The 24,542-nt window shown below is 42.8% G+C and overlaps 1 protein-coding gene across 2 annotated transcripts in view; it reads left to right on the forward strand.

Annotated features, from left to right (window-relative positions):
• The window catches only part of GPC6 (glypican 6), a gene marked incomplete at both ends in the record, with an annotated part of 1,162,580 nt that overhangs the window by 1,137,800 nt on the left and 238 nt on the right, over positions 1–24,542 (forward strand). For both annotated transcript variants that reach the window (XM_080689891.1, XM_080689892.1), the window contains 2 exons: positions 8,081–8,217; positions 19,735–19,910. In XM_080689891.1, the coding sequence (XP_080546017.1) occupies positions 8,081–8,217; positions 19,735–19,910 (313 nt within the window). The remainder of the gene's footprint in view (positions 1–8,080; positions 8,218–19,734; positions 19,911–24,542) is intronic.

Consider the following 24,542-nt stretch of genomic DNA (forward strand, 5'->3'; position numbering starts at 1 on the left):
TTGATGTCAGTGTTCACATAGCCCCATGACTGGAGCATTTGCTTTGTATCTGTTCACCCCACCAAAGAATACAGCACTAAGTCCACAGGGGCAGCAACGACGCAGTAGTCATCATTGACTTCCCAGGGTCTAGCATAAAACTTGACCTATAAAAGATGCACAGTAAGCATTTAATAAAGAAATACCAGCAACAAGACTTTTCTCTTGTGTTGTTACTGAACAAACATATTGGAACTTTTTTAAACTGTATTACTTCACTGTCTAATTAAGCCAGTTCCACTGAATGTTACTGAGTTCTTGCTTATTAAATCACCAACTCAAAATACATTTTGTGAGTCCCTGTGCTATAGACTAGTGATCTCCAAAGATTTGGGGGCCATATATCTCTGTCAGCAATATATACAACATCATAGAAATTCAGGATATTTATAATTATATTAATGCATTAATTGTATATTAACATTACTAAACGACTACATTCTGTACCTTGAAATTCATAAAAAATAGAAACCTTTGAAGGATGAGTAAAGATAAAACAAATAGAATCCTTATTATTTTACCCTGTCATATTGCATATGTATCAAGAGTAAGCTAGAAGAAAGAATTCTAAGTGTTTTCTCCACAAAGGAATGATACGATTTTGAAGAGACAGATATGCTTAACCTGAGTTGAACATGACACATTGCATATATGTATTGAAATATCACATGGTACTCCATAAACATACAATTATTATGTGCCCATTAAAAATAAAATTTTAAAAAATTTTAAATTAAAATATTTAAAAGAATATGAGAAAAACTATGCATGGGGGGTACATGCTTGTAATCCCCGTACTTGGGAGGCTGAGACAAGAAGCTCTCAGGTTCAAGATCACCCCTTGGTAATTTAGTGAGATCCTGTTTAAAATAAAAACTAAGATCCTGTTTAAAATAAAAACTAAATTAAAAATGTGTTTGGGGATATAGCTTAGAGGTAGAATACCTCTGGGTTCAATTACAAGTACCACCAACAGAGAGAAAGAGAGAGAGAGAGAGAGAGAGAGAGAGAGAGAGAGAGAGAGAGAGAAAGAAGAAGAAGAAGAAGAAGAAGAAGAAGAAGGAGGAGGAGGAGGAGGAGGAGGAGGAGGAGGAGGAGGAGGAGGAGGAGGAGGAGGAGGAGGAGGAAGAAGAAGAAGAAGAAGAAGAAGAAGAAGAAGAAGTGGAGGAGGAGGAGGAGGAGGAGGAGGAGGAGGGGGAGGAGGAGAGAGACAGAGACAGAGAATGAGAGATACAGTAACCCCCACCCGCATTCTGTTTCTCCTTTTTGAGTTTCGGTTGCTTGCCATCAACTGTGGTTTCAAAAGATTAAGTGGAAAACTCCAGAAATGAACAGTTCTCCAGTATTAAACTGCATGTGTTTCTGATCATCATGATGAGATCCCTCATCATCCTGCCCCACTCTGCCCTGGACCCAAATCTTCCCTTTGCCCAGCATATCCACATTATGTGATGCTTCTTTTCCAACATTATAATGACCCCAGGAAAAAGACTCACACTAAGCAGATACGCCATCAGGAGGCGGAAGCCACCTGAGCCATGTCACCCTGCCCATGTCAGTCACCCAGAGGGACTGCGTGTCCCACATCACTGCAAGAAGAAAGGAAAAGTCAGTGTAGTAAGATATTAGGAGAGGACATTTTCACATAACTTTAATCATCCTATTTCATTATTAGTTATTGTTGCTAATCCCCTGCTGTTCCTGATTTATAATAAAATCAAACTTTATCAGGGGAAAACATATGTTTCTCTCTCTCTCTCTCTCTCTCTCTCTCTCTCTCTCTCTCTCTCTCTCTTTCCTCCCTCCCTCCCTCTCTCTCTTTCTGTGGTACTTGGAATTGAACCCAGGGGTGTTCTACCTCTAGGGTATATCCCCAGACCCATTTTTAATTTAATTTTTTATTTTGAAACAGGGTCTAAGTTACCAAGGGCTGAATGAATCATATACACACAATAATCACTATGATTCTGTACTACCCAGGAATCCATGGGGCTGGAACCTATCCTCCGTGGATGGGGGGGGGGCATAGTGTGTGTGTGTGTGTGTGTGTGTGTGTGTACACATATTGCTATATTATATAGATGTGTATATATAATATTACATATAGTATTAAATACGTGTGTGTGTGTGTGTGTGTGTGTGTGTGTGTGTGTGTATGACTGATTCTGTACTCAGGAATCCATGGGACTAGAACCTACCCTCTGTGGATAGGGGGGCCATAGTGCATGTATATATATATACAATTTATTATATATATATGTATATATATAATACTATATATATATAATACTATATATATATATACATATATATATATATGATTCTCAGAGCTGGAACCTATCCTCTGTGGACAAGGTGGGGGCAGCTGTATTCCATTTTATTTTCGTTCACTTGGGCTTGCATTGTTTGAAGTAAAAGAAATCGAAAGGTTTTTTCAAAAGTCATTTTAAGTCACTTTTCCATTGAATGAGCTATTTACAACTAGGTAATCTAATCTATAAATGCATTAAACCACACAATATACTGTGTCAATACACCAGCAGCAAGCTGATGGGGGTGGTAGGTCCCAGCCCTCCCCACTGGGAAGGTGTCACTCTCCATAGGATGGTTGAGAAGTGGCCGTGACCACGCAGACTGATAGAAACATCCATCTCTGTAGCATTAAGAAGAGCTTAATTCCTCTTGTATTTTTATGTTAAAATTAGAAATAGAAGTTCCAATGTTTTCATCTTGAATCTTCATCGAATCCCTTGCATATATACACCCAAAGGTGAAAATATAGCCTTACCCCTACCCCAACCCTTGTGCTTTGAAAACCAAGGTTATACGCAATGAGGCTACAAAGCCTAGTGGTTAAGACTAACAATTTTAAAGTCGACAATTGCATTTACATCTCATCTCCGCCATTTACTAGATGTGTGACACATTTTTGTATTTCTAAGCCTGTTTCCCAGCTGTGCAAGGGGTAAAGTGGCAATATTTCATCACAGACAGAGGCCTGAGGATCGTATGTGTGCCTCATTCAGTGAAAGGAGCCCTCGGGTTGCGGGTCAGTGACCGCTGTACACTACATCCGGCTAGGCTCTTAAAAGCCGTGTTCCTAGATGACAAAGGCTTATTTCATTTCCCAATTTCTAACTATTTTTTCTTTTTTAAACAATACAAAATGGCTCAAAGAAAATAATAAAATGGACATCCATATACCCCTTGCGTAGCCAAATAATGGTTGAGTGTTTTGCTCTTTGCAAATAAGTAAAAGACATAATGACATTCTGTCCCCAAACCTCTCAGCGTGGATCTGCTAAAAGCAAAGATAGTGTCCCTCCATGGCCACAATATCATGATCACACTTAAGAAAGTTAACAACAATTCAGTAACATCAAGCACTTTTGTGCTGTATTCAAAATACCCCAATTATCTAAACACTCTCTCATAGCTGGGTGCCTGTCTCCGGATTCAGGATTCAGCTAAGGTCTTACACAAGGCATTTGTTGCTATGTTTCTGGATTTTCTTTTCATCCAGAACAGTCCTCCTGCTTTTATTGATTTATTTACTTACTCTCACTCTTTTGAATTGCTGAGGCCAGTTGTCTTACGTAATATCTCATTCTCTGGATGTGTCTGATCATTTATTTAGGGTGTTACCTGTGTTGTTTCACGATCCCTAGCACTTTTTCTGTAAACTGGAGGTTAAGTCAGAAATTGAATGAGAATTGAGTGAAATATTTGGGGCCAAACTTTTTCTTATGTGGCGCTGTCAGGTAAGATGCTCGGGTGGTCCCTCCTGCAATTCCCTCTTGCATATCTCTCTGTTGAGCAGCCACTGGACTGGCCACCTTCCTCCCTCTTCTGTCTAATTGTACAGTGTGTATGGGGGATGTGAGAAAAACGGTTTGTGTGGGCCTTTTGGCAGGCCTTAAAATAAAAGCATGTATCTCTACTGATGCCAGGAGTCAAGATAGCCAGAAAATCAGAATACGTTTCAGATAAATCCTAAAAGAGGGCTAAGGTTTTTCTTGTGAACCCCAACAGTATATATTTGGATGAGATGCCTATGGAGTTTAACATTCCTATGTTGCTTAACATTTTGAATTATAAATAGCAGAGATTAAAAAACAATCATGATCATTGCCATGGAAGGACACTGTCCTTGCTTTTAGCAGATTTATGCTGAGATGTTTGGGGCTAGAGTGTCATATTACTAATACGAGAGTATCATTCATATAATGCTAGACCAACGGTGAACACCATTATCAAGTATCAGTGAGAGTTCATTCACCCTAGAGTAGCTCATTTGGGAAGCAGAGAAAAGACATTGCTATAAATTTTGTATTTAATCCCATATAACCTTTGTCCCCATCAACTGTTTCATTAATAAATTAGGGCTCACTGATATTGTCAGTAATTTATCTGCGCTGAGATTGCTTGTTAACATGTTGTCCACAGCTCTGTACACTTCAGTCCTCCCCCCACAAAAAAAATAAATAAATAAAACCAATCAAAGCTCAGGTCCGGAGCTACAGGAAAGTAGTTGCATATATGGATCAGAAATTTTTTTAAAAAGTAAAACAATAAAATATTTCTAAACAATGTGAGAATTGAAAACCTTTCCTGATACTGAAAAATAACTCGCCATCATTCAGACATCCTTTGGACTCGAAGGCATGCTCCTCTCCAGTGGCTAATGGCACCCATTCGTTCAGCTGTCTGCCTCGCCATCACAGTCTGGAGGTGAATTGGCCAGGCTCCCCGTGGAATGTTAAAACAGCATTTACATTTCTCGCCGCTCCTTTGCCGTTAGCTCCTTCAATTGCACAATGAAAATGCACAGCTACCAAAATGCCAGAGTGAACATGTCCTGACTATAAAATGTGCTGCAGTGAGCTATCACAAAGGTCCCACACACCGGTCCCCATAGGGGGGGTCCTCGCAGAGCCAGATTTAACCCCGCCTCCCCTCCCACCCCTTCCGGGATAAAGACTGCACATCATTAGAATGCCCGACTATTTTGTGTTAGCAATATTGTCTGTGTCCTTGTGATAGAATAAGGCAATTAGACCCCTTATCTCAATTGATTTTTATTAAGTACCTACTGTGTGCTGGACACATGGGATCAACTCATCCTGGTTGACCTGGGACTTGCCAGTGTTTTGTTTTTGTGGTACTATGGATTGAAAACGGGGGCATCCTACCTCTGAACTACACCCCCCTGGCCCTTTTTATTTTATTTTATTTTATTTTATTTATTTTTTGCTTTGAAACAGGATCTCGCCAGGTTGCTCAGTGTCTTGCTACATTGCTGAGGCTGGGCTCAAGCCTGAAATCCTCCTGTCTCAGCCTCCCAAGTACTAGGATCATAGGCGTGCGTGACCACACCCGGCTGGACTTGCTTATTTTAACACTGAACATTCAGCATCACTGAATCCCCTGAGTCTCAGACAAACAGGAATGGTTGGCTACTCAACCCTTTACTAAGCACTGAAGATAAAACAAATTGCAGCTCTAGCTCTGCAATCAAGAAGCGTGGAGTCTACAAAAGAATTGGCAAAATAAGCCAATCTTCAGAGTTTGGCGAGCCAACACTTGGAATCAGCACCAGAGTCCTGTGCAGCATAGAAAGCTGAGTCTGAATCTAATTGGGTGCCAGAGAATGCCCCTTGAAGGAAGCAATGCTGGGATTTGACATAAAGAATGAGTAGTGCAACACTGACAGTCAAGTTCTGCAGTAATTAGAAGAGGGGTTGCCTTGGGACATCTCACAGTTGTATTCCTCCTCTGATCCTCAGCGTCTGTGTATAGGTTTAGATTCCCATGGTCTGAAGGTGGGATTTTTAGTATGAAATCAGCAGAAAAGAGAGTGTTCATTCTTATTATGTTGTACTTTATGATGAGACAAGATAAAACTAATGGTTTTTCAGTCCTGGAGATGTTGACTATTTTATGAACTAGATATAAATATGTAACAACTATTTTCCCCCAGAATAAAAGTGAGAGGTAGCTCTTGTTGAGGGTAGAGACACCAGAGTGGAATAAATCAGATGCGAGGAATTTTTTCACGGGTGTAATTTTGAAGAAAAGAAAAAAAAAACCTTAAACTTAGTAGAAAAACCGAATTTTTTTACAAAGGTTTTCTACTCTCCACCTAGACTGGTCAACTATTTTAAAAATTGTTACTTTCTCTTTCTCTTCTCTCCCTCTCTATGATAGATAGATAGATAGATAGATAGATAGATAGATAGATAGATAGATAGATATGTATGTATTATTATTGAACTGTTAGAGAGTAAATGGGAAAAGATCATGCCCCTTGAATTCTAATATTACCCAAGAACACAACATTTTTCATAGTGTCACTGTGTGACCTTATAGTCAGGAAATTTAACAGATACAATACTACTAAATAATAGAGAGTCAGAATAAAAATCGTGCCCGTTATCTCAGTGATGTCCTTTATGGCCATTCTTTTCTGACTTAGCTTTCGAATCCCAAATCACGTGTTGAGTTTCGGTAGCGTGTCTCTTATGCTTAATGTGGAAGAACTCTTCAGCCTTGCTTTCGCCCTCTGTGACCTACGTTTTGCAGTAGACGCCAGTGGGGTTTCCGCATGTCAGTCTAGGTCTGTCTGATGTGTCCTATGACTAGATCCAGGGTATGGATTTCTGGCCGCCTAAGCGTTGTGTCCTGCTCAGCACATCCTATTAGGAGGTACACATTATCAATCTGTCCCATTACTTTGATCACTTGGTGAAGGCGGAGGCCTGCCAAGTTTCTGCACCACAAAATTACCAGTTTCCCCTTTGTAACTGATAAGTACTTGAGATTGTGTAAATACGCTCATCAAATGTTTACCCAATGTTCTTTGTATCTGCTGGGTTCCCTAGGGCTGCCCTAACAAACTACCACAAACTGGGTGGCTTAAACTGATGGCACTTTGTTATCTCAGAAATGTGTCGATCTGGGGGCTAGAAACCTGAAATCAGAGTGACAGCAGGGTCGGTTCCTCCTGGGGGCTGCGTGGGATGCTCTCCAGGTCTCTTTCCTTGGCTTGTAGATGGCTGTCTTCTCCCTGTGTCTCTTTATACCATCTTTCCTCTGGCAGGTATGGGTCCAAATTTCTCCTTTTTATAAAGCTACTAGCCATGTTGAGTTAGGGCCCACCCTACTGACCTCACATCCACCTTTGTATACCTTTAAGGACCCTGTCTCAAAATAAGATCACATTCTGGTGTGCTTCAAGTCAGGACTTGAGAAATATGAATTGGGGGGGATACAATTACCCATAACTGAGGCATTGCATCTACCCATGGGCTTTCCCAGTATTTGCCTAGACAGAAGAGGAGACCGGGACTAAACCAAGATGCTCGTCATGGAGCCCAAATCCTACTAGTCTCTGTCCTGCCTTTGCACCTGTTAGAAGTCAGTGCTAAGCCTCAAAACACCAATGACTCTGGTACCAAGCTTCTCCCGCCGTCTGCCCATGGGACTGTGCATTGTACACCCTCTTATTTAGAATGACGTTCTCCTGCAGTGCTGGAGACTTGGGAGTGGCTTTGGTTTTCCTCTCACGGTGCATGCCTGTGCTGGGGAAGCCTGTCAGCTGTGCTAGAACAGAGGCATCTACAGCTGGATTCGTGATGATATTTATTTCTTGTAAAAGCAAGTAGTCCATTGGGAAAAGCGCTTTATCTCCTGGGGCATTGTTTTGGAGCATTTTTCTGACATCCAGGCAAATGAACTCAAGCATATATTCTTGCGGTGTTTGCAATAGGGACTCTCAGTAGGAGAGGGACCCAAAGCAAGGTGATATGCTTGCTAAGTTTTTAATTTGAAGGAGAGAAGGACAGAAAAGGAGGAAAGCAAAGAGCCAATTGCCTGGGAACTCTCTGCCAGGAGCGAGGGAAGATGGGTGGGGATATTTCTAGGCACGGATCCCTGTAGAATAATGTGTCTCCCTTTTAACTGTAGCTGGTCCCCCTCATGTCTCAGGTCCTCAAACCTCCGCCCGAGGAGATTCACTGGCTTTCCTTGGTTTCTTGATCAGGTCACAGACATAAAAGAGAAACTGAAGCTCTCTAAAAAAGTCTGGTCCGCGCTACCCTACGCCATCTGCAAGGACGACAGGGTGACAGCAGGCACGCCCAATGAGGAGGAGTGCTGGAACGGGCACAGCAAAGCCAGGTGAGGCCACTCGGTGTCCAGATGGGGGCACAGCGCCACTGGCCCGGAAGACTCTCCTGGCACAAGTCCGCAGACCTGTTTATGCAGAAAGCAACGGAGGGTGGAGGGACAAGGTGTCACTCGGCGACAGCTGTTGAGAGTGACAGGTTTGATGGGCACCTGGGAACACTTACTCACAAGGTCCCATTAAGCATGAATCCTCGCTCTGAACGCCTCTCTTCTGGATGAGGACAGAGGGACGGTGACAGATGTAGCCCAGGATCACAAAGAGCTCTTTTATGTTTACTTAATGACTTTAAGATAGCAGGGCTATTTTTAACCCATAGTAAAGTTTGCCAGGCTCGACTTACTTGTTTTTCTTCTTCTTCTTTATTTTAATTGCAAGTTAACAGGAAATGAAAATTCAACTGTCATTTTTTTTTTCTTGCACCCTTGGAGAAAAACAGATTGAAGTGTTCATTGAGAAGGCAAAAGAGTAGGGCTAAGGGTTCCCTATTCCAGGAACCATGCCCCCGTGCCTTGGTAAGTCTCATCAGAACCTTCTGATCGGAGATAGTATTGTCTTCATCTTCCTGCTCTGCTAACCAATCCTATGAGCACCAGATAAGAACTTTCTTAATTTGTCAATTCAGCTCAGAAATGGGCTTGGCCGGGATTTTCACAGGGTGGAGAAGTTGGATGGGGAATTGGCTGGGAGCTGGTAGGCGGAACAAGAGGAGAGGAGTCTGCTAGAGCCCTCATCAGTGGGGCTGCAGGTGGGTGAAGCAGCTGGTAATTTGGACTCAAGGAATCTTTGGGGATTGACCAGCAGGTGGAGGAGCTTAGAGGGGGCTCTATTGTGGGGTCTTATTGGGCAGTTTCAAACGTACAAAGCAGCTGCGATAGAAAGGGAACATGATCCAAGAAAGCACGTGAATATTAAATTCAGGAGACTCTGCAGAAGATAAGCAGGAAGCACAAGCAAGCTGCACAATAGGTGGTTTTTGGACTACTGCTGCATTGTACTTTTTAGCATCCATTGGTAATGAGAGTCTTAACCATACCAGGAAGAGCTTAGCAAGGTGAAACCACAGCACCTCTGAAGAAGTGAAGCCATAAGCACTTCAAGTTGCCCAAAATATCCATCCAACTCTTAGGTCATGAGAGAGTACAGAAGGAAATTCATGATAGTAACAACATGCTACTCAAAAATATTGAGTATTGCTGGGCGTGGTGGCGCACGCTTGTAATCCCTGCGCTTGGGAGGCAGAGACAGGAGGATCAGGCAGGTTCCAAGCCAGCCGCGCTGGCTTAAGAGACCCTGTTTCCAAATAAAAATATAAAGAAAGATAGGTCTGGTAGTGTAGCCAGGAGGTAGAAGGGTTTCCAGGAACCCTAGTACCACCAAAAAAAAAAAAAAAAAAAAAGAAAGAAAAGACTGAGTATTGTTAATGGGTCTGGCCTATAAAGAAGGAAACCTTTGGCCAGCAAATTCAGCTGCGAATTAACAGCTTTGCAGGTATCTTTTCCCAGTGATTCTACAGAAGGACACTGGCAGGGTGAGCAGGTGGCCTAGTGAATAAGTCTTGATTTTCCCAGCTGCTGTGCCTCCCACTGGTGCTCACCGTTCAGCCCCGCTTTTCAGCACGAAGGCTGTGTTGTAAACTGCATTGCCACAGAGAGTCACACAGGTTGCTGGGTATCAGCACATAGATGATTTCTCACCAAAGAAACTGAAAAATGTGCATGATGATACGCAGGAGAAGCAGCTAAACCAAGAAAATGAATGGAAGCTTAAAGACCATTGAAGTAAGGGGTCCAAAAGAGCAAGATGGTTCATCGGGTCTCGCACTGTGCCAAGAGTCCAGACAACGTAAGCGACTGGGCCGAGGGTACCCAGTTAAAAGGGTGGAAGTTCTTAGAGTTTGCAGTAGCATCTGTCACCTGAGAAAGGAAGCCCAGATGAATCTTCAGTGGCCAGCGAGAAAGTGAATCTGCAGGTGTAACTCCACGCCTCCCACTTTTCACTAACTTAAGCAACTTCCTAGCGGGAAATGGGAGAAGCCAGAGGAGCACCTTGACTCCACACAGACAAATAGGAACTGAAAGGAAGCTAGTAAGTTTCAGAGGAAAGTCAATAATAATCTAGAAGGCCAAGAAGAAAAAATTAAAGACTCGTGGTGCAGATTACAAATTCAGACCTCCTAGAGTTTCTGGGGGTGAGCCCAGAGACCCTAGAAGGACATTTGCTGTCATCAGTCATGCCTGCGAAGGGCGTTCTGGGAGCCAATGGTCACAATGAGCTGCCTGCATAGGAGCTGGAGGAGAGTGATGAGCTAGGAGGCCAGAAAGCACAGGCTTGGAAGGAAATAAAACCTTTCTATGGTTAGATTTGCATGTGAGAACCAGGTCAGGCAGCAGCAGCAAAAATAAAACCAGAATCCCAAGGATGCTGAGACTGGCGCTTGCCTTTTTGCTCATGGATAGGCAGATTGGTGGTTTGGGATGACGCAGCCATATTAAATTGCATCCTGCACAACTTCTCTAGGATGATTGTCTCTTTGTTGGGCCTCTTTCTTTCTAAACCCACAGGAACTGAGAAGGAGAGGAGTATGGGCGACCATAAAACAAGACGGAAAGAATACAAAATGAAAGCCAGTCCAAGAGCCAGGAATTAGATAACACATAGGTTTTCTGATAGGACTTAAATAATCTGAGGGTCTCTTCGGGGTCTTTGAGTCAGTCATTTCCAGACTCTTCTCTCTCCCGCCATAAACTGGCTAAATGACTTTCTGATTTTGCTTCCTGTGAGCCAGTGTTTAGCTGTCAAGGTGTCCTTTCCTTAAAATGCCCTTGGGAGGAGGCAACCAAGGAGCTAGCCGAGGGACGAGGATTAATTGGGCCCTTTGGAGACCTGGCTTTTGCAGAGAGCGTCTGCCTGTATTTCAAAGCACCTGATCTCACAAAAGTACCATGTCCCCAAGGAAGTCCCTCCTGAGGCCAGGAGGTAAACACAGTAAATTGTAAGAAAGCGGAAAAGCAGAAAAATCCAGAAGATAGATCAGTCACTCTCACCAGCCACTGTGTGGACTGACTAACCAAAGAAAACAGCAAGTTATGACTGGGTAAGTCTGAGCAGATGGGAGGAAGGCAGATGAACACACGGTGACGAGAAATCTGTCAAGAGAGTGACTCGGCAGGTCTGGCAGGACAATATTGTTTTAGTCTGATGTCAGAACATGTCTCAAAGCACTCTAGCTATATTTTACACTGTAAAATATTCAATGTATACTCAGTCAGGCAAACACATTGGGAAGGTGGGAATTCTGTCTAAAAAAAGAACTGGCAACTGTCAAATCTGGCATTCTGAAAGGCTTACTTCCCTTCCCCTTGCTTCCAGGGAATTTTCCCGACTCCCCTGCAGGGAGAGGAAGCTTGCAGGAACCTCTTGCAAGGGGTAAATGATGATGCTCAAATGCAGCTACAACTATGGGTTCCCATTCTCAGCAGCCCTGAAAACTGGCTCCTGGGTCTTCTCTGCTCTGTAGTTTGCTGACTCCGGTTCTACCGAGAAAGGATGGATTTGGAAGCTCCTGCCAATGAGTGAGGCAGCCAAGTCAAAGAATTAAGCTTCTGCTCACCGCAGCACCGCTGAGCTGTGTGTTCTGCAGAAGAGTCCCCAAGCCATTTTCTGCCTCGTATTCTCCAGCTGGAAGAGAGCCACAACAAACGGTCCTTCTGAACATGAAGTCCGGCTTTCAAACTCCAGATTCCGCGGCTGTCAGCCACACCTAAGAGACAAGTTTGGCATCTGGGGGAGCCACTTCATTTACATAAAGATGCATTAGAATTGCATAGCAAATAACAAAATAAAGCAGCTGAGCACCTGGCCCATGGTCACACTGCCCTTGGAGACTCTTCCCCAAAAGATTCAGACGTCTCAGGTTGTAGTTGTGACCTTGTCTCGGCGTCTCATCTCCTAAGTACCTAATGCCATAGACAACTCTAGCTTCACGGTCTTCAAGAATTTATAAGTCCGTTTAAAGCAAAAGGTCATGGTATGCTTTGAGTAATACCACTGTCTAGCCAGGGATAATGGAAGGCGAACAAGTAATCTATATCAAGAACTCTCGGAAAGTCAGATTTAAGACTTAGTTCTTTAACACTGTGATAGAGTACACCAAACAAGCCAATTGTGGTGGCACACACCTGTAATCCCAGTCACTTGAGAAGTTGAGATATTTAGGATCGCAAGTTCAAGACTCCCTCAACAGTTGAGCAAGACCCTTAGCAACCTAGAGAGACCCTGTTTCAAAGCAAAAATTTTAAAAAAGACTGAGAATATAAAATAGCCTTAGTTTCAAACCCTAGTAACACACACACACACACACACACACACACACACACACTACACCAAATATAAAATTTGCCATTGTAACCATTTTACAGTGCACAATTAGGTGGAATGGAATACATTCAGCTATACAGCCATCACCACCATCCATCCAGAGAACTTTCTCCTCTCTCCAAACTGAACCTCTGGACCCTTTAAACATGAATCTTCCCCACTCTCTAGTGGGCCCTGGCACTAACTATTCCACTCTCTAGCTATGAATTTGACCACTCTACATACATCATAGAAGTGCAAGCAAATAGCATCTGTCTTTTTTGTGTCTGGCTTATTCCACTTCACCTAATACCTTCAAGCTTTTCCCATATTGTACCATAAGTCGGCATTTCTTTCCTTCTCACAGCCATATATTTTCATTGCGTGCAAAATGCCACATTTCCATTGTAGCCATTCATCCATCAATGAACCCTTGGGTTGTTTTTACCTTTGGGCTATCATGAATCATGCTGCAGGAACAGAGGTGTCCAAATATCAGCTCCATTTCTTGCTTTCTGTTCTTCTGGGTGTATGCCCAGAGGTAGAATTGCTGGATCATAGGGTAGGTCTATTTTTAATATTTTAAGGAATTGCTACTGTTCGCTACTGAGGCTGTACCATTTACTTCCCCACCAACAGTGTACAGGTTCCAATTTCTCCACATCCACGCCAACACTTGTTATTTTTTCCATTTTAATTAATAGCTAACTCATTATGTGTACAGTTTAAAACTTACGTAAACCTTTGAAAGAGACCACTGATACCAGAGGTTTGCCATCCGTTATTTGAGACCCCTGAGATCACATGTATTTTCAGAATTTTTTAGATTAATTAACCACAGTAACTATGTTGTAAATTATGTAATATTCCCAGTATGATCTGGATATACAACCCACAATCAAACACATTAATCTTGCAGCAAAAATATATTAATATCATACTAAGTGGGATGAATGAGGACTATAATTAGCCTCGTTTTAGATTTGATGAAATTTTGCTAACCAGTGGATTACACAGGGGGAAAAAACCTGGATATTTTTGAGTTTTGAAACTGAACATAAGGAATTCTAGGTCTTTACTGGCATTACACCTTCTCAAATAAGGAGACTCTTCGGCCTGCTAAATAGGAAGGAATACATAGCTTAGCATCAGAAATTGCTACAGAGACTTGTATCACATGGAGTTCCTTTGTGGCAACACACAGGGTTGAAAATACTTTCACCTCATTCTTCTCATTGTTCCCTGTGGTAGGAGCTGTCAAAAGTCTCAGGCAACTGGAAGCAAGCCCGGGCCAGCAGCTTAGCACCCCATTCCTGCCTCATTTCCCACTAACCTTCATGTCAACTCCACTGGGCACCTGGTACCTCACTCCTCAGACTTTTACTCACTTCCAAATCCCAATCGCAAGGGTGCCTGTTCCTGTGCCTCACATGTAGCTCCTTACATAGGACAACGACCAACACGAAGGTGTCGGTGAGAAATACTGAATACTGACAAGTTTAAGCATCTCTCCTCCCGGCAAGCACATCCATATATCAAGAGAGTCTTTCAGGAAGCGTTGGCTCCCCCAGTGGTAAGACTGTTAGGTGGGCCAGTGGAAAGCTTCTAAAGGGGCAAGAGTGTTTAATGTCCCTCAAGTAGCAGAAGCTGTCAACTCTGCCGTTAAGGGGCACAGAGTCAATAGCCAACCTCACATTTGAATGTGTAACCCTCCTTCCCTATTAAAGTTGTATAAGACCCTTTCACCCGAATTGGCAACAATGTTTAGATGTAATCAAGAAAGCCTACTTTAACGAAATTAGATAGGAAGAAAAATGATTCTGCAAAACTGCCAAAGATTTAAGTTTCTAACCATGCTCTTGCAAACAGAAGCCAGCCAAAGTGAGGGTGAGGCTCTGCTTGGGTGTTCTTGCAGCGCCACCCCCTTGCCACACCGCAGTGTGAGGCATCGACAGACGGTGCCACTCATGTTTGACTCTGCAAATTTAGTCTCACTTCTGGGTTCTCCACGCCTCGGAACCTGGTGTCTCTGCCAAAATTCTCCTTCTGTGTCTCCCAGAGATACCATGGTATAAAAAGTACAATGCTGTTGTGTCAAAGAGCTGGGCAGAAGGTAATCAGCGGAAGAGCTTTGGGACCTCAAGGATGAGTTTATTCTTGCAGGATATGAGCTTTCTGTAAAGAGACCAAGCATAAATGGTGAGACCCTGGAGCCCACACGGACTTTCACAAACCCTCTTGGTTGCACTGTGACCATCCATAGATTAAGCCTCACAGTCTACCTCTGGAGTGACAAAATGGCCATTTTCCTTTTTTTTACTATTTCAGGTCTAAGTTTCTGCGTTGTCTTTAAAGGCACCCTCTGACTATGCCAAAAGGAGAAAAGGGCCCAGAGGGCACAAGTGCACTGGGACTTGTTTTTATTGTGAGTGGCTGAGCATCAGTAGGCACAGTGAGTGGCTGGGTTGACTTGGCAGTCTCTTATTGTTCCTGGATGTTCAGAGTCCCGGGGGCAGCATTCCCATATAAGCAACTGCGGCAGTGAGCTGCTGATCAATGAGGCTCGGCCAGCCGAGCAGTGCGCACAGCATCTGAGGGATGGAGCCTGCCTCAGACTCAGCTGCAGGAATCATGGTCCAGATGTAGAAGAAAAAACACCAGCATTGACCGTCTCCTCAACCCTTCCGATTCCTCTGTCGGCAGTGGGCGGCCTGCACTCGCCACTGTTATTCCAATGGGCTGTCATAAACAGGTAGAGCTCCTGGAGCCTAGCATACCATACGTAAGTACCTGTCAATGATAGTGGATCCAATGCCTTCCAACGTAAGTTAGAAGTTATACCAGGAGGACAATTTCAGACTCCAACAAGAATATATGTATAGACCAGATATATTAAAAGGCACGACAAAAGTTATACTTTACTGCGAAAAACAGAGAGATATGGGCCCATGGCCTTTTAAAATTTCTATTAGAACATTTTTTTTTTAGACCAGGAATGCTTGAAGCTTCGTGGGAAAGAATTGACAACGCACTCTGTGTGTTTTATTATTCATTATGTAGGGAACATTGTGAAATTGATTTTGTTCAAGATATGGGTGGAAACATAGCGCATATCCAGGGGGGCTCTGACTTAAAATAGATGAAGTGTTTCACACACACAATTCATCATGCCTAAGACTCAATACCTGAAAAATGGCTGAAGTATGGGGCTTCTCCGCATGGCCCTTCTTTTGGAGGCTGATAGACAGAGCCTCCTGAAGTTTATTATGTTATTGTCTCTACTTTTGTATATACTGAAATTTTCCAAAATAAAAATAATGACCCAAAAGAACAGAAAAGGCTGTCCATTTTGGTGAACAGTATCCTGCAGGGTCATAGCTTGGTGACTTCTGAACTGAGGCTGGGTTTCAGCACCAACCCCTCATTCCCTCAGCTCAGAGAGGTGACTTCGTGCGTTATACAGAACACCTCATTGAACTTAGCCCTACAAAAGGGTGGAAAGATCCCTGAAAGCCAAAACAATAATAATAATAACTTCGGAGAAACTGGATCAGCCTGGGATGTTGAGGATACTGGGGACAATAGACCAAAAAAAAAAAAAAAAGAACCTTGTTCTGATGTGTGGGGATTTCTCTGCAGCAGACTCCAGCCAGGTGTTTTCTAATCTGATTCAGTTCCATGGAAAATAGCCACCTAGAGAGAATGTTGGAGCCCACAGGTTGAGGGCTCCATCCCCAAACCACCCCCTACATAGACCTCAGGAGCCAGTTGTCTGGCAGGCTATAAATTGGGGTTCCCACACCCCCTCCTTAGGTTTGATTACTTTGTTTCAGCAGCTTTGGGAACTCAGGGAGACACAGTGACTGGCGGCAGAGAGAACATTGTGTCCTGCTCTGAGCGCCTCCATTCTGAGCACAAGCGCCAATTGTGGAAGGACTCTACACCTTTTTGTTTTGTACAAGTAAACAAACAGCATCTGCCCAGGGTGACTCTAAGACACAAACTGACAAATGACAAATAGCGCTAATAAATAAAGGCCACCTATGAACTTTCTCAATTAAAGCAGTAGTGCTTTATGAATGTGTGGGTATGGTGCACGTGCATCAGAAAAACCAGGCCCATGAGCTTACCAAATGCCCCAGACCACTGGAAAAACCAACTCCCTCGCCTGAGAGCCACAAGAGGAGGAGCACCCCAAGACGGGACATGCAGCACCCTAGCCCCATCACCTGCTCACTCGTCACGAGCCTTGCCAAGGAAAATGCCACAGCAACAAACCCCTGATTCTCCATCCCTGGGCTCCAGCTCAGCGTGGTTTCTCCCGCTCATGACAAAGCTCAAAGCCCACCTCAGGCTGGCATTCTGAAACAGCCATCCATCCAGATCTTGGCATACAGCAGGTTCTGAACTCTGATCGCTCCACTGCGGAGCCCATGAACCCCTGGCTTGCTCTCCGGTTCCTAATCTCATCTGACCACCTGCAGGGACTCTGGCATTTGTATCCGCTCCCTGTCTGTGCTCAGTTCAGCCGAAGAAACCAACCCTGTAGCCATATGACTCTTTCTTAGCCTTTCTCTTAGGTTTTTCTGAACCCTTCATTGCATAGGTGTGACTGCTGACATCCTGGGTGGGGAAACCTAGCAAGGCCTGTCTACTTCAACATTTCTCTTGACCTTTCTTTGCAGTCTTTCTTCCTTCACGCCATGGGGTAGAGCCCCTCTGGAGCGAGGCAGGTCCTATTACCTACTACTAGACAAGATCATTGGCCAAGGAACTACTCTATGGCCTGCTCTAAGAGAAAGATGAGATTAAGTGAAATCACGATTTTTTGTAACTTGCCTTGGAAAAGAGAAATTCTAGTTTTCATGGCTTGCCTTGGGGAGGGAATCATGAGCCAGGGGGGGAAAAAGATGAATACCAAATATACATTTCACAGTATCACAGACATGCAGAAGATGAATACAGAGAGTAGATTCTGTAAGACAAGAAGATAGATACAGGAGTAGATTCTGTAGGACAAGTAGGACCTCATGGAGAGGGTATTGCAGCAAAAGTAGAACTGCACAGGGTTGGGCTCAGATAGCTGTGCAGTATGAGGCTCGAGCTGCAGCTTATGACCTACAGGCAGGGTCGGCTAGTGATCAGGCTCACAGGTTCTGGAGCTTAAATCAAGCTCAATCAAGCTCTCACCCTCTCTTTGACTGCACATTTGCTGAGCCTCACTAAGCCTCCGTTTTCTATTTCATAAAATGGGGACAAAAATCATACTTATCTCCTTGATGTGGTGGTAGGCAGGATTTAAAAAATGCATGCAGAGTGTTCAGCACCGGTTGTGTGTTTGTTTGTTTGTTTGTTTGTTTTGTGGTACTAAGGATGGAACCCAGAGGCTTTCTACCTCCGGGCTACACTCCCGGACCTATTTTATACTTTATTTGGAAACAGTGTCTCACTAAGTTGCTGAGAGCCTCACTAAGTAGCTGAGGCTGGCTTCAAACACGCGCGATCCTCCTGTCTCAGCCTCCCAAGCGCTGGGATTACAAGCGTGCGCCACCACGCCCGGCTCGGCACCGTTTTTGACATATATCGGTGCTTTATTCCACCTCTGAACATTTTGCTTTGTCAGTGCATGAAGTCTTCCAGGGGACATTCTACATTCAAAACCATAACAATCTTAAAAAGTTAACTATCTTAAAAATTTTGAACAGAAGAGTCCTAAGACAACAATTGATATTTTAGGAAGATTAGTTCAACAACATGTACAGAAAGAAGGGAATGTACTAGAAAGAAGGGAACAAGGAGGTTAGCTAGAGGCAGGGGTAACTGCACTCCAAGGGAGGACTTGGGGAATGGGAAAGAAGAAGCAGGTAGAGAAACTTCGTTAGATGAAGAATAAGAGGGATAGAAGATTGACAGGTCTGACAGTGAGGAGCCAGAGAGGGCTCCAAGCACGTTTCCCATGAATGTAGCTTCCACTTGAATAAATACAACTCGGCAGCGTTAGGCAGTTGATGTTGAAGGACTGACAACTTTGACATTTTTGGTACAAGATAAAGAAATATTAAGATCAGAACCATTAGCTACTGCCCTTCCATTTTATCAGACATTAGGGCATCTATCAAATTAGACCCAAGATTTGATTACAAATTAAAACCCGATAGTATACCTCGTGTGTCGGGAGCCACTGGTTACTCCTAAAATGCCCCGGAGATTTTTCTTTATATCCATATTTTAGTCAGAATTCTTGGTACTATAATCCCCCAAACCCCAAATACCTGACAGCCACAATTTCGAGCAAGGTAGGTTTGTCTGCTCATGGTTCTGAAGGATATTTCAATCCATGTTAGGTTGGCTTCCAAGCAGGAGCCAGGGATGCAGGTCCTCAGGGCATAATGGTGGGGAACAGAGAGAACCAGGGAGGGGACAAGGGGTGTGTGTGTGTGTGTGTGTGTGTGTGTGTGTGTGTGTGTGTTCTCCAAGGTCATGCTCCCCATAACCTACCTCCCCCTACCTGCCTGCCTAACTCAATATATTCATTAATCCATCATGGATCTATCCAGTGTTGAGATTCAAGCCCTCATGATTCAATTATTCCACCTCTGAACATTTTGCTTTGTCAGCACATGAAGTCTTCCAGGAGACATTCTACATCCAGAATTCTAATAATCTAGAATGTTCTTCAGATTAAAATATGAGATAGAAAACTCCCGCCATTAGGAAAGAGCCTCCTTCCTCAGGAGAATCCTTTCAGATCATGTGTCATTTGTATGTTCAATTCTTACAACGAAAAATAAGAAGAAGAATTGAAGAAGAACTGAAGAAGCTATTAAGTAAGTCCTTGACATGAGCTCTGTCACTCTTTTGGACAGAGGGGTAAAGAGCAGTCAATTAAAAAAAATAAAAAGATGTCTACAGTCCCCAGATTAGCACTTATTTGTAGAAAAACATGCCTAAGAATTCACTTTAAAAAAAAACACATTTGCAGCCATTTAGCTACCTCTCCCCCATGAAAATTTATTTTTACCATTTGGCATCTTTTTCCAGGAACCAAGTCCAGTTTTCACCTGGTGATTGGAATAGTATGGTAGATCTGGTTTTGAGGTGTCTGTCTGTGCTATATCACCCTAATCTCTTTTTTCCTCTCTGCCCTGCAGATACTTGCCTGAGATCATGAATGATGGGCTGACCAACCAAATCAACAATCCCGAGGTGGACGTAGACATCACACGGCCTGATACATTCATCAGACAGCAGATAATGGCTCTCCGTGTGATGACCAACAAATTGAAGAATGCTTACAATGGCAATGATGTCAACTTCCAGGACACCAGTAAGGAAATCTTTACCAATAACTTCCAGAATGAGAAATGGTCATAGCAGATAGATTACACCATCATTTGTCTTTAAGAGCAATGTGCACTTTTAATGATGTCTCATTCTTAATGATGAAGGTTTTTGTCCAATTCATAAAAGTTAGGATTCTAATACTAAAATCACAATTGGCCTTAACAAATAGTTTCAGTGGGTCACATTTAGTCACACAAAAGTGAAAACCAAGTTTTATCTACCAATTGATCCATTTGTGATATTATAACAAAGTAAGGTTCTTACTTTCTCTTTTCTACATCAGCATTTTTCTACAGACTGCTAAGAGCAGCTAGGATAGAATCCCAGTCTAATCACTTACAAACTGAGATCTTGATCAAATTACAGATGGGCCCACCATACATTAGTTCTACTTATGATTCTTTGGCTTTACAATGGTGTAAAAGCCACACACATTCAGTGAAAATCATTCTTTGAATTTTGAATTTGGACCTGTTCCCATGTTAGCAGTATGCATCACAATATGCTCTTGCCATCCTCGGCAGAGGCAGCGAGCCCCCTCCCAGCCATGTGATCACAGGCAAACACCTGTCACTCTGTAGTATACTGTGTGGCTAAGTGGAATGTTAAGTAGCTTGGGTGTACCAATGCACTCTTTACTTACATTATTTTCAGCTTATAATGGTTTTCTCAAGTTGTGACTTCATCATACGTTGAGAAGTAGCTGAATTTCTTGAGTCTCAAGGTTTCCTTTCCATAAAACAAGAAGCATCCTTGCCCACAGGGATGTTGGGAAGCTGCTTAGGAGCTCTAAGACAGCACTGGGAAGGAAAAAAAAGGGTATATATCCATGCAAAAAGAATTCCTGGAAAAAGAACTCTTGTACATAAGATGTGAAGTTGCCAGTGATTCTGTAATTTGGTCACTGAAGCAAAAGATAATGTCTATGTGCTTGAATTAATGAGACAGAAAAAAACAAGTTGCAGATGTAAAACATAAAGTCATCTAATCTCTGCCACCATCCTACTGAGCTATCCCCTGCAGAAATTTTTTAGTGCTTTAAAGAACTAGACAATGAATTTCCTAAGCACAGAATAATTACCAATCTGATGGACTTCATTGCTGTAAAATTTCTCCAAATCATCTCATGAATCTCTTTCCTTCTTAGCTAAACCTTCCCTTTCTTCTTCAGAAGAGAACATTACACCAGGTTCCAGCCTTTGTTACTTCTGCTTTGCTCATTCCCTAGCTGCATTTTTCTCATCTTATCCATTCTATCTTCTCCATGTAATAAAATGCTTTCTTACCTGGAGAGTAACTATGGGAATGAATAATTCAACATTCATAAGAATTAGTGGATGCTGGCCTTGTCTCTCTCTGCTTTTTGACCTAAAGAGTTTATATCCACGTCAATTTGCAAAGCTCAGGGAGGCAGAGTCCTTGCTCCCTTTTCCCTCAAAAGAAAGTAAAAATCAACAATGGTTAAGAGCATCAGTTGGCTCTCACCCAAACTGAGTTTGACTCTCTACTTTAGGAGGTACCTGTATCTTTGGACCATTACCACATGATTGCATCACCCTCACTGCTGGGACATGACTTTAAGTTGCCCGTCCCACCACATCCTAACACCTACATATGTGATTCATTCTTAGAAAGACAGGGGCTATTCTCCAGCTGGAACCTCCTATCATTATTTGCTTCTCACATTTTTAATATTCTAAGTTGCTTTAATAATATCTTTGTAAAGGTTAGATTACCTCTTGTTCATGATACCAGTGTTCAGAACAATTCCCTTAGCAATTCTGACATCTCTGAATTTAATTAATGGGCATTTTTCCCCTTGTAAAGGCCACTAAAGATAAACCAGAGAAAATAATAAAGACAGAGGATAGTGTATTCAAGTGATTTTACCTGGTATTTAGATGTCCCATTTGGAAAAAAAATAATGCTGAATTGTGTCTTTCCTATTCAAAGAGACATTAAAAGAGTCCCTCAAGTACTTTAGCTTGACTTAAGTAGCAATAGCAGCCAAGATGGTACCTTCTCCCTAAAGCAGCTCAAGGCAGATCAGCATGTCAGGATAGCAGAAACGAGTTTGGGCCTATTGGGCCTACTGGTTGGAATCACTGAGCAAGTGGGAGAAGGAGCAAATGTCATTACAAAGTTGGCTGTTTCCTGAGTTCTTCCAAGAAAGTTCTTCTCACACATTCCCAATAACAATTATGTAAAATAGATGTTATTACTTTAATTTTTACAGATAAAGAAACAGAGCCTCAGCAAAGTCATCTGACTTGCCTGCGTTTATTAAAATTAGTAACAGCAGCTTATGGCTTAAAATTTTCTGTAGGAACCATATTTTTTTCCATCAGGCATTATTGACAGCAGTGGGTGGGATGGTCCCACGCATCTGCCAAATTGTCTTCATAAACACTCTGCGGGGCAAATGTTATCTGTCTTGTTAGATTTTTGGTCAATATGACCAAAATATCTGACAAGAACAGCTAGAAGATGAAAGGTTTATTTTGGCTCACTGTTTTAGCAGTTCAGTCCATGGTTGCCTGGCTCTGAGGCAGAAGCATCCTGATAGACCTGTGTGGTAGAGGAAGACTACTCAGCTCATGGCCTGTGGGAAGCAGAAAGAGAGAGAGGAAGGGACACCAAAGATAGATGTGGTCCCCAAGACCACACCCTCAGTGAGCCGCCCTACTCCATCAGCTATCTATAGTATCATGCAGTAAATTCATTCAAGTTATTAATCAATCAATGGACCAATCCAACAATGAGTTTACAGCCATCATGCTCTATTTCAAAACCTCTGAACATGGCTACATTGCCTGACACATGAAGTTTTAGGGGACATTCAGGACCCAAACTATGGCACCTCTGAAATTTTGTTTTCTGAAACTTTCTGAAATTATTCTTGATCTGCAGTTGGTTGAGTAGATAGATGCAGAACTCTCAGACACAGAGTGCTGGCTATTAGTGATGGAGCCTGGTCTATGGCCAGATCTGAGAGACAGGCTTCCTCCAAAAGGAAGGTGGCCTTATTTGGTCATCTATGGTTTCTCCTTTTCATCTAGAGTTTCTCCTATGACCCTTTTTCTCCCTAGCTTCTGAATTTTAGGGAGAGCATCTGATTTTTTTACTTTTTGTGACTGACTAATCTCACTTAGCATAATATCTCCAGTTCCATCCATTTCCCTGTAAATAAGAAAATTTTGTTCTTCTTTATGGCTGAGTAAAATTCCATTGTATACATATCCCATAGTTTTGTAATCCATTCATCTGTTGATGGACATCTTGGGTGGTTCCATAGTTTGGCAATTGTGAGTTATGCAGCTATGAACACAGATACGCATGCATGAGTTTGGTAATTTGGCTTCCATTCTTTTGGGTAGATACCCAGAAGTGGTACTGCTGGATTATATGGTAGATTCATTCCCATTCTTCTGAGGATCCTCCATACTGCTTTACACAGTGGTTGCACTGATTTTTAATTCTACCAACAATATATATGTGCTAGTCAGAGGGAATGGAAAATGATTGTACTCCAGCTCTCTATATGTAAACAACAACAACAAGCTAGGCATGGTGGCACACACTTGTAATCCCCGTGTTTGGGAGGCTGAGACGGGAGGATCGCCTAGATTCGAAGCCAGCCTCTGCTACTGACTGAGGCTCTCAGCAACTCAGTGAGACCCTGTTTCCAAATAAAGTATAAAATAGGTCTGGTCTGGGAGTGTAACCTGGAGGTAGAAAAGCCACTGGGTTCTACCCCCAGTATCACCAATTATATATATATATATATATATATATATATATATATATATATACACACACACACACACACACACACACACACACACACACACACACTGCGCTTAGGTTATGAGCCACATAAAAAAATAAAGAGGCTATAGCTCATCGCCCTTAGTTTAGAGAGAGATACTGGTTGAGAAAAAGTGCATTCTTGCTCTTAGAAAAACATGGGTGGAGACAAGTAGCTATAATAATATCTACTTTCTGCAACTCTTTTTTGTTTTTTGGTGGTACTGGGGTTTCTGGAAACCCTTCTACCTCTGGGCTACACTCCCAGGCCTATTTCATGTGTTTTTATTTGGAAACAGGGTCTCTTAAGCCAGCGAGGCTGGCTTCGAACCTGCGCAATCCTCCTGTCTCCACCTCCCAAGCACGGGGATTACAAGCGTGCACCACCATGCCCTTTTTTCTGCAACTCTTTGCTGGTATCCCTCCAATTTCCTACTTACAGCACTTATTTTTTTTCATATGCCCTCCTTTAAAATATCTTTCTAAAAGCATGATATCTGCTGAGAACAATAGCTCTGTTGGGCAAGTGAAATGGAAAGGGCAGAGAATGGAATCTCTCAACATAACTTATAAAATTGGCTAGGAGAAGAAATATCTTTCTACCATCAACATAATGGGAAAGGCTTCCCCACAGGCCTGAGCCTCACAAGTTCTTATAACTTGGGATGGCAATGAATATTATGTCTCCTCCACCAGTTCCCATCACAAAGGGCCCGCTGGGTGGCACGGAGGACCCTGGGATGGTAGAGCTCCTGCCCACCGTGCTCAGATCAGTTCTGCGCTTCACTTCTCTTTCTTCCGGGAGTGT

Source organism: Muscardinus avellanarius, assembly GCF_963383645.1.
Source record: "Muscardinus avellanarius genome assembly, chromosome: 2".
Taxonomy (NCBI): domain Eukaryota; kingdom Metazoa; phylum Chordata; class Mammalia; order Rodentia; family Gliridae; genus Muscardinus; species Muscardinus avellanarius.